We start from the raw sequence: 11,103 nt of genomic DNA, 5'->3' as shown, positions 1-11,103 counted from the left end.
GAAATGCAAGTCACATGATTAACGCACGTGAACTTTGACTCGGGAATAATCACGTGATCGTGACGAAACAGTGGAGGGAAGTCTTGAAGCAGACGATGCTCAGTCTGTAGAGTTTGACAGTGGCGAGGGAACGGATATCTTTGCGCGCTGAGAACGCAGCACGAGTTTGCACTGTCTATTTTTATTTGAATGAAACAGCACGAAGTGTTTTTCTTGTAATAAATCAATCTGCTTTAATGAGGCGTTTGAAGTGAAGGCAGTTCGGAACAGGAACTCGTTTTACTAGTCAAGCATCGGATGTTACAAACCAACGTCGAGTGTCTCAATGAGAGATGAGATGACAGGCGAAACTTCAAATCAGTCACTGAGATACACTGGAGTTTTGCCTCCTGTTTCAGTTGTCACGCATTCCGTGGATTTATAAGAAGAATCACAGTTTGAGTCTCGTCAGCGGATGCGAACCACTGTCACTTTTGGCAGTGGTAGCTCACCGAATTGGAGCATCTTTCAAAATTGGCTGCACCATGGGTACTGGACATTCCACACGCAGGATGTCTTTTGATGCAAGTGGAAAAGGTAAGTCGCAATGTTTATTTTAATTTAATAATTATAGAGATCAGTAATTCGAGTCTATTACGCCGTCACTCTACAGCTGACCGCTTTTGGCACACCGCCTCTCCCTCAGTGTTGCATCTCAGTGACAGTGTTCTCGTACACACTGACGCGTGTAGATGCCTCCCGTGCAGTCCCTCCAAACCCTTCATTTGTCTTTGCTTGTCACTGTATCTGTTACATTCACGGCAAGGAGGGTCTCGGTTTTATTTATTGCTGTTGCCCACGCAAAACGTTTTTTTGAAATGTGTGCCGTAGCAAAGTGAAGTGCACACGATTTGTTTTCGGGGGGGATTTAAAACTCGCATCTTATAAGACATAGATGTCTATTTTGTTGTAGTATTCACAATGATTGAGAAGTGCGAGCCTCTCGGGATAGCAGTGTGGAGAGCGTATTTATTATTCATGCGACAAAACAGCCCGAAGACGTATTACGATTGCACATGGCTTTTGTGTAGAAGCGTTCCATCGATTTCACCCGGTTGTCTTTTTTAAATTTTTATAGATATCTGTATTATCATTTTTTATTTTTTAGCCTTGACTCTGGTTAATCAGGTTATTGATACAATGATAGTCGAACTGAAAGAGGGACAAGTGTACCTCGCTCTGACATTTCCTGTGCACTATTATAGTGTGTTTTTAATTTTTTGATTATGTTTGTATTTTGAAAAAGAAATTGTTGCATCACGTGATCCACCTTCTCCCCGCCACCTCAGCCTTGATTGTTGCCTAGCAAACCCGGTTCACGTCTCTTTTAATCGGCCAGAACTGATTCGTAGTTCGTCTTCTTATCGTTTCTCTGCAAGAAAAACACCATTTTTGTTTTTAGACGTCCGAGGATCAGACACAAAAACACATCCATTCCTAGAAAAAAACTGAATAAACACACACACACACACGTCCAAACACACACATACACACTCACAACGCTTTGAAACGAGCACGTGCAGCTATGTGCTATAAGCTGTAGAAATTCGTCAGATGAGTTTTTGCAGTTGTTCTTTTGAGGAAAGGAGAGGACAACTGTGAACAAGGTATCGGTCCCAGAATGGAAAGTGCTCATGACAATCATGTTGCATTTTGAGGACACTGAGAAACGAACATCATAACAAATTGAAATATTTATGAAGGAAGAGGGTCATCAAAATAATGGGACGGTCATCATCGCCATTTCGCCGTCTTCCGGCGAGCACTCTGCTTTCCCCCAGTTCTTGTCAGAAGTCTAGCATCTGAGACCTTTTCCAATCCCTTCCATCAGTTCCACTCGCTACACGACGCGTTGGAGCAATACCGTTTCTTTGAGGAAACCGGTGTGCATGCTTTCAGCGCAGCCACCGACCCACTTACCGTGCGATTTTGGTTTCGATCCACCCACCGCTGGTTCATGGTCGTGCTTTGGCTGACGATGCTGTCTGTTCGGGCCGCTAAACAGGACAGGGTCGCTGCATTTTCAGTACATGTATTGACAGTCTGCTGTCTTTTCCCTTTTCATTCCATCTTTTTCGACGCGACCAGCGCGAAGACACGCTTGTCCTCAGTACAAATACGTTATACGCCATTAGTGAAGGTTGCAGTTCTTATTTCGTGGAGATTTAGTATTTGGAGCTTGGCCTTGCGTTTTGTCTCGATTTTGAACTTTAAAAATAATAAATAGCTTTTCTTTTGCGCGAGTCCGGTAAGCGCTGTACAATTACAAGGTAAATGGTGAAAAGAAGCAAACATGAACAAAACTTTGATTGTGGCAGCCAAGGAATGAAAAGAAACGAAAAGCTAAATTGGAAAAGTAGGCGGTCCTTATTCCGCTGTTCTTTTAAATAAATCCCTGCGCCTTGAATAAAAATTGAAAAGAAAAAAATCCCTGCGCTTAGAACTGTACCCACGGAATACGCGCGATATAAGCCTCATATTGATTGATTGATTGATTCTTTTCTGTTTACAGGGACCGTCCACATATTGTTCAACCAAGCGTTTGATTTCGATTTGGAATTGTTTGGTTTGTCTGCGACTTCAGCATTTGCCAGTATCTTCTTTCAGCCTTTCCGAGTGCACTGGCCGGACTACCGTCCCAATGATCTTTTTGACAAAGAGATTTTTGACTCACATGCGAAGCAAAAGTGAGTCTATGTACTCACCCGAGTCGTCCGTCCGTCCGTCCGTCCGTCCGTCCGGAAAACTTTAACGTTGGATATTTCTTGGACACTATTCAGTCTATCAGTACCAAATTTGGCAAGATGGTGTATGATGACAAGGCCCCAAAAAACATACATAGCATCTTGACCTTGCTTCAAGGTCAAGGTCGCAGGGGCCATAAATGTTGCCTAAAAAACAGCTATTTTTCATATTTTTCCCATTTTCTCTGAAGTTTTTGAGATTCAATACCTCACCTATATATGATATATAGGGCAAAGTAAGACCCATCTTTTGATACCAGTTTGGTTTACCTTGCTTCAAGGTCAAGGTCACAGGAGCTCTTCAAAGTTGGATTGTATACATATTTTGAAGTGACCTTGACCCTGAACTATGGAAGATAACTGTTTCAAACTTAAAAATTATGTGGGGCACATGTTATGCTTTCATCATGAGACACATTCGGTCACATATGATCAAGGTCAAGGTCACTTTGACCCTTATGAAATGTGACCAAAATAAGGTAGTGAACCACTAAAAGTGACCATATCTCATGGTAGAAAGAGCCAATAAGCACCATTGTACTTCCTATGTCTTGAATTAACAGCTTTGTGTTGCATGACCTTGGATGACCTTGACCTTGGGTCAAGGTCACATGTATTTTGGTAGGAAAAATGTGTAAAGCATGTGAGTCGTATGGGCTTTGCCCTTCTTGTTTATTAATTAATTCATTCATTCTCTTCAAAATACACAGTTTGATCTGGATTTTTTTCTCTCCGTCTGACGCTTTGTTTTTCCGTATCACTCACGGTTTATATCTGCTTGACACGTAAGTCATCGTGTCTCAGTTGGCATTTGACTGATATTGGTCTGGTACTTTTCGCTGATATGGGTCCGTTTGATTCTTTTGCTGGTATTGTCTGTCTTGGATTGTATTCGCTTTTTTTTCTTCTTTTTTTTCGGCGGTTATTTGCCAATGCAACACTTCGTCCCTCTTTCTTTCCCCGCTTCGGCTCCTCTGGTCGGCACTTTACCGCTTATCCGTTCCGTTCATAAACACTTTATGCAAGACGCCTTGGCAGTTGTGGCAGCCAGAGGCCTTCGTGCACGATGATTTGATTTGTAAGCATGGCAGGTCCCTACAAGATAACGGCTGATTTGAGACATGGCGAAAGAAATTTGCTTTCTGCCTTGGGGCCAATCGCTCTCGCCGGCCCCACTCTCTGTTCGGTAAATTGGCGCTGCTGGCCTATGTGGCAGACTTTGAACCACCCATTTACTGGGCAGCCGAGTGGACGCAAAACTGAGTGAAAAAAATGTTCCGCCGTCTTCTTTGATCTTTGATTTTTGACTTCCAGTCAGTCAAGCGAAATCAGTACCGTAAACTACCTTGTATACGCCCACCCCCCTATCACTATGCACCAATTTTGCCCAAAAGTTGGGGATGGGCGTTTACTAGGTACTATACCCTTTGCAGGAGGGGTTCCTTTGCTAGAATAACGATATTTTAGTCACTTGGCATGGAAGTGTTCAACAGATGCGTTACTGTACAAAACTGTCCTCTACCTCTCTCTCTCTCTCTCTCTCTCTCTCTCTCTCTCTCTCTCTCTCACACACTCACACACACACACACTCACACACACACACACGCACTGACACACACACACACTGACACACACACAGCTACACACACAAACACACAAGGAATTCTGCAAGCAAACCACGAAGGAAATCTTGTTGCTTTATTGTCTGTAAGTTTATAACTTCAAAAGATAATGCTAACTGAAAAAGATTAATCCAGGTCTGCAGTTGCACTGATTCAAGTCATCAAATTCGAGGGAAATCTCTTGAAACAAATATCGTGATCAAAAACCTTTTCAATATCAGAAGATCTTTGAAAATGTCAACTCTATTTTATTACTTAGCTGCACTGCGGTGAGAGTATCAATAAACGGTGTGCCTTTATAAGAGCATCTTGGCATTATACACTCTGTACTGCATGCGGAAGTTTACAAACACACACACACAAAATTCCAACAATTTGTGTGACATCATTAATCCAGAAGTGGGGGGTGGGCGTTTACTAGGTAGTATGCCCTATGGACAGCTTTCGGCCCAAAGTAGGGGGTGGGCGTTTACTCGATACTGGGCGTATACAAGGTAGTTTACGGTAATTGCAGAACCATGGTAACAGTTTACGCTGAAAGGCACTTCTTGTTTTTGTCTTAGATGCTTCTCTTTTTTGCGACATGACATCTCTCAACTTGAGAGGAAATCCCTTTCAAATTTCATGCGGGTAGTGGTTGGGAAGAAACAGCAATGCAAACAAAACCACCGCTGCTTTGGTTGTGCTTGTGCTGAAGTCAGAAAAGACAGATTTCGCCGTTCGCTCTTCGTTTCCACACATTTACCTTACACGCACGCACGCACGCACGCACACACGCATCATGGCACTCATCTTGATTTGCAGTCTACATACTAGAATACATCAGTTTAGTCATTAATTGACTGAATGTAATGCAATGCGCTTTTTTTCTATGTCGGGTTACCTTGACCTCGCACATATCAGTGAGAGAATGGCACGTGCGGACGGGAAGGCATGGGTAACTCTCACCAGTGCTCTTTTGAAAGGTCGTCTTGCAAACAGACACCATTCATAGTTCCAATTTCAGAAATGGTTTTTACATTTAGTCAAGTTTTGACTAAATGTTTTAACGTAGAGGGGGGAATCGAGACGAGGGTCGTGGTGTATGTGTGTGTGTGTGTGTGTGTGTGTGTGTGTGTGTGTGTGTGTGTGTGTGTGTGTGTCTGTCTGTCTGTGTGTGTGTGTGTGTGTAGAGCGATTCAGACTAAACTACTGGACCGATCTTTATGAAATTTGACATGAGAGTTCCTGGGTATGATATCCTCAGACGTTTTTTTCATTTTTTTGATAAATGTCTTTGATGACGTCATATCCGGCTTTTCGTGAAAGTTGAGGCAGCACTGTCACGCTCTCATTTTTCAACCAAATTGGTTGAAATTTTGGTCAAGTAATCTCCGACAAAGCGCGGACTTCGGTATTGCATTTCAGCTTGGTGGCTTAAAAATTAATTAATGACTTTGGTCATTAAACATCTGAAAATTTTACAAAAAAATTGTTTTTTATAAAACGATCCAAATTTACGTTCATCTTATTCTCCATCATTTTCTGATTCCAAAAACATATAGATATGTTATATTTGGATTAAAAACAAGCTCTGAAAATTAAAAATATAAAAATTATGATCAAAATTAAATTTTCGAAATCAATTTAAAAACACTTTCATCTTATTCCTTGTCGGTTCCTGATTCCAAAAACATATAGATATGATATGTTTGGATTAAAAACACGCTCAGAAAGTTAAAACGAAGAGAGGTACAGAAAAGCGTGCTATCCTTCTCAGCGCAACTACTACCCCGCTCTTCTTGTCAATTTCACTGCCTTTGCCATGAGCGGTGGACTGACGATGCTACGAGTATTGCTGCGTTGCATTGCGTTCAGTTTCATTCTGTGAGTTCGACAGCTACTTGACTAAATGTTGTATTTTCGCCTTACGCGACTTGTTGGTTTTACCTTTACCGGCCGTGATGTTTTCACTAGCAGAGACGGAGAATGGGAACGTGGGTATAGAAAGAGGGCATTCCACGCAATTCATTTCCCCCTGTCTTCCAGAAGCGTCCGCGATTGACCATTCTTTTGACTGATCATGCGATACACTTGAAATGCAAAACAAAAATAATTTGAATTTAGAGATGACAATTGTGATTATCCATGTTTGTTAACTTTCCAGACTGTTTAGACGCTCGGATTTGGCATCCGACAGCTGCAAGTCAGTAACTGAAATTTAAGCATTCATGTCGCAAGTAAATGTTGCCGTGAACAACTTTGATTATTCAGACTGTCGCACTCGCGTTTTCACAACTGTACTGAGCACACACTGCCAGCAAGAGGCGTGTATGTTGCCGAACACACACACACACACACGCGCGCGCCCGTGCACACACACACACACACACACTGGCACTTTAATTGTATAGATCTCAAACAAATCCTATGAGTATGACTGTAATTACTTTCCGAGTGTTCATGGCCCAACACAGCCACGAATCAATGAGCCAACTCACCCATAGTTTTTGTTCACTGCAATCCACCAATGTCCTCTCTTGTCATGTCACTTACAACATTACCATTGGTCGGGCGACCGTAGCGTTAATGACACGTCAGTCCCAACGAAACTAAATACTTTGACGAGTCTTCTTTCTCACCGGTTTATTCTCTGGTCGATGGTTACCACGTCCGATTCAATGATCGAAGGAGAAAGTCCACGCTGACACAGGTAACCTGTGGTAGTGCTACTAGGAATGTTCAGATCATGCCATTATCTAGGGATGGATGCTCGTCCATTAAGCAGCGTTTTCCTTCGACGAGTTGCCCATCTCGCTAAAGGGGTCAGCGCACAGAGATAAATATTGCATGTTTGTGGATCGTTACTTACACCTTAGCCCATCACGCTGTGCTTCCGATGTACTGAAAGCAGCAGTGCCAGAAACGTTTTCACTCGATTCTGTGATGTTGTCATTCCTTTTTTCTGCCCGGTCCCCACACTAACCACACCGTCAGCCGCGCGTGTGCAGACATACCCACATACATACATACATATACATACACACACACACACACACACGCACACTGACATGAACACTCCCTCTCTCCCTCTCTCTCTCTCTCTCTCTCTCTCTCTCTCTCTCTCTCTCTCTCTCTCTCTCTCTCTCTCTCTCTCTCTCTCTCTCTCTCTCTCTCTCTCTCTGTACGTGCTAAAAGGACAGGTTGGAAGATAAGGCTAAGCCTTAAACTTTTATCCTTTGGTAATAAAGTTCTGAGTTCTCTCTAAACTATAACCATTGACTGAGACAGACGTTCCACTTCCCCTACCCATCCCCACCCCTCCACACAAATCTCACAAACACACCCGTCCTCCCGACCTTCATACCAGTCTGCATCAATGAATGATGCATGCAACAGACCAAACCGATTTAAGATTTTCCAATATATGAACATGGGAAAATCTGGACTTGTCGATCGTAATCATCCCGTCTGTGTTCCGTTAACCAGACCGAATGTAATCTCTCCCATGTGCATGATTGATTGCATCTGTGATGTGCTAATTAGGTGAAGTTTGAAGATTTCCCTCGCGGTACGGCCGAGCTGGCTACTTGGGGCAATCTCTGGAGACAGCTAGTTGTTGCGTATAAAGCCAGCTCCTTGCACTGCATAGTAGTGGCATTCATCAATTAACCATTTCGATCCTGTCAGTCCGCAACGAGTTGGTTTGAGCCAGTAAATTGTGAAATCTACAAATACGACTGAACTTTTCAAAATCAATGTCACCATTTACCCCATTAGATGACCACATCAACGTTATCCATGCTGCTTCAGTCTTTCACCAGGAAAAACTCACCTTGTCGGCGTGCAAAGGCAACTCGTTGCAAGCAGTTACAGAGACGGAAGCCAAAGCCGGAAAGAGCACCTCATAGTGAAAAGCTATATCTTCTTCCACCCAGAGCAAACAATGTCGTCGTTTCACACATTTTTCAGTAGCTTCAATCAAAGGATTCAAGGTAACACGATCTGTCTAGGCTTTTTGTTGTTGGCATGAGCGTCCTTCCACGTAGACACCCACGAACAATCTGGTTGTTTTCTATGCAGATTGGACACTTTTTGCTGACTTAATTTTGTAACTGACGCCTATGTCAATCTGTAATTTTTATTTTTTATTTTTAGAAAGTAAGGATATTTAGTCAATGCCACAACATCAAAAGTTTTGTTCTCAAGAAGTCTAAAATAAAAATAATAAAAAAAAGGAAAAAGTGACAGGTTTGTTTATTTCCTATTCCAGTGTACAAACTGTACAAAAATACTCGTCCCAGAAACTGGATATTGGCGAATTCTGAGTTTGACCGAGTAGCGAATGGCGCTGAGAAGTGTTGTCTTTCATCTCTGTTAAGTTGGTCTTGGCTATTGGTAGTGACTGATATTGATGACTTTGTTTCCAGAAGCATTTGAGTGTTATGCAGTGGAGTTCGATTTTTCTCAAGCACAGCCACGGTTTCAAGTGATCCTAATACAAGCCACGTCACACATTACAGCTTGCTCACAAACGATGTACGTTAAGTTTGGGGAAGTTCTTTGGAACTGTATTTTTATACAGAAGAAAAACAGACGCAACCAGAACCAAATTTTGTCATCTTCCGAGTCCGTCCATTCAGTAGTAAGTGAAGTACATGCTTGAACAGCAGACATGGTGTTTCTTTGACCAGTTTAGTCACTGGTGCCGTATAACTGAGATGCTTGGTGCCTTGTAAGAACGATTGAGATTAGAACGGTCTTGTTATTGATGCACTAAACGGTTAGACAAAATAACCAAAGTCGTGCTATTCCCAGCGTCGAGTTTGTTTAGCCGGCCATAGCAAATTTGTGACACTTCTCTTTCATTTTGTTTTTGACTGACTTTACACCAAACGAACTGCTGCCCCATAACCCACTACTCGTTTCCGTTTCCGTGCATGAGTTTTCTCTCCACGAGTTTGGATCGAAGCTCTTACTGCATTTGAAAAATGCACCCTATTTAATTAAAAAAAAAATTAAAAAAAAGAAGTTATGTTCGAACGAAAGCAAGTGTATTACAGTTTGATACACACGTAAGCTAAAGTCCACAAAACCCCAAACCAGTGCAGTTCTGAAATCAAAGACTCCGTGCGTGTTTGGAGTTGTATGGACCAAAAGACAGCTAGGGAACTTGATTGAATGCCAACTGTAGCATTAGCGGCGCTGGGAGAGTTCCATAGTGCGCGCTGCACGTGCTGTTTGCAAATAAGGAAAAATCCCCCTCCATTCACAGGCAGCTCAGGGTTTCAGTTTACGGAAACGTTTTGTTGCCTTGGTTGGTGTCCAAAATTATTGCACGTCTCACTTTTCGTTCTTGGGGTCATGCGTCGAATTCGAAAGGTCGATGACTTTTTTTTTAGAACAACAAAACGAAGAAACAAACAAAGACATACACAAACAAACGCAAGGACCATCCAAACTGCCTCAAATCACCCACGATTTATGTGCTGGGTTCGGAATAATAATAATAACAACACAAACCAGGAATGCTATAACTCTGAAAAGATAAGTGTACGGAATTCTTTTTCTTCGTAAAGGTATAACGGTGAACCAGGAATCTGCAGTCGGACGCTGAAGAGTGCATGCGCTTAACAACCACTATTCACATGCATACACGTGTAATTAATTGTCATAGTTATAGAGCATTGCGTGTAAATCGTAGCATGTATTTGTTCATTACGGTATTGTGGATATCCTTTTGCCTTCCGGCGTAGCTTAAATTCGCAAGAAAACGTTTCCTGAGGTTGCCGGCGGCATATATTGGCTTGCATAGTACGGGTAAAAGGATTGATATCTCACTTCCCCATGACAACACAGTGATGTTTGATAAATCTGTTTCATCACCTCTGGCAATGTGCACGAATCCGACAATATTAAGCAAACAGCATCCTGCTTCGTACACAGGTTGATTAGTTTGAAGAAACTACTCAATTTTGTATTTGCGCTCTGTGGAATTCCTTTTTGACCGAACACCGTGACAGTTTGTCCCAATAATAATGGCTTTGCTTGGCGTGTGCTGCATGCTTCAAAGCCTGTCCTTATTGCGGCCGTTCAGCAATTGCTTGATTTGTCAGCATAGATTGGTTATTTCCTTTCATAGCAGCATTGTTAGATGTCGATTTACATCAGTTTGAACAATTTGCTACTTATGGAGGTTTGAAGAGTTGGAATCCTTCAGGAATACATTTGGTGAAAGCCTGATCGGCATGGCGTGGCTAAAACAATTCCTTTGGGTCATGCATATAAATGAACACAAACTGCAGATTACTTTGATTTGCATTTATGCAATTTAAAAAAAAGTCATTGCTAGAAGCTGATGTGCGTGAATGTGCATACCAGAACAAATTCACTGTAAATACTTTTCACGGCCTTGTTTTGCTCTTATTTTAAATCCAATGTTGTTCATTGCTCGAAAGATAGAGTAGTGCAGGATACTGTTACTGTACAGGCTGTTTGCTACATACGCGAGAAAGACCACTCATGTCATAACTAAACGATATCTTTACTTATTCCCCCCTCTGCTTCTTTACCTCTGTAAACTTGTAGAGCTAGTTATTTTTCGATAAACACCCAGCAACCAAACAAATAACGACCCAGCAACAGCCTGAATCCTCGATAGCGCAATGGGTTGAGAAGCTGTTCTGCGTCGGTACTACTTTTGCGACTGAAAAGTTCCG

General features: G+C 42.2%; 1 protein-coding gene across 2 annotated transcripts in view; it reads left to right on the top strand.

Annotated features, from left to right (window-relative positions):
* The first annotated feature begins 44 nt into the window (after positions 1-44).
* Positions 45-11,103, top strand: part of LOC138981734 (serine/threonine-protein kinase 32A-like) — a 131,356-nt gene continuing 120,297 nt past the window's right edge. For both annotated transcript variants that reach the window (XM_070354805.1, XM_070354803.1), the window contains exon 1: positions 45-576. In XM_070354805.1, coding sequence (XP_070210906.1) covers positions 525-576 — 52 coding nt within the window. In that variant the 5' untranslated portion in view covers positions 45-524. The remainder of the gene's footprint in view (positions 577-11,103) is intronic.

Source organism: Littorina saxatilis, linkage group LG12 (genome assembly GCF_037325665.1).
Source record: "Littorina saxatilis isolate snail1 linkage group LG12, US_GU_Lsax_2.0, whole genome shotgun sequence".
In the NCBI taxonomy this organism is placed as follows: domain Eukaryota; kingdom Metazoa; phylum Mollusca; class Gastropoda; order Littorinimorpha; family Littorinidae; genus Littorina; species Littorina saxatilis.
Note: the sequence above shows the minus strand (reverse complement) of the source record. Positions and strands in the feature narration are given on the sequence as shown.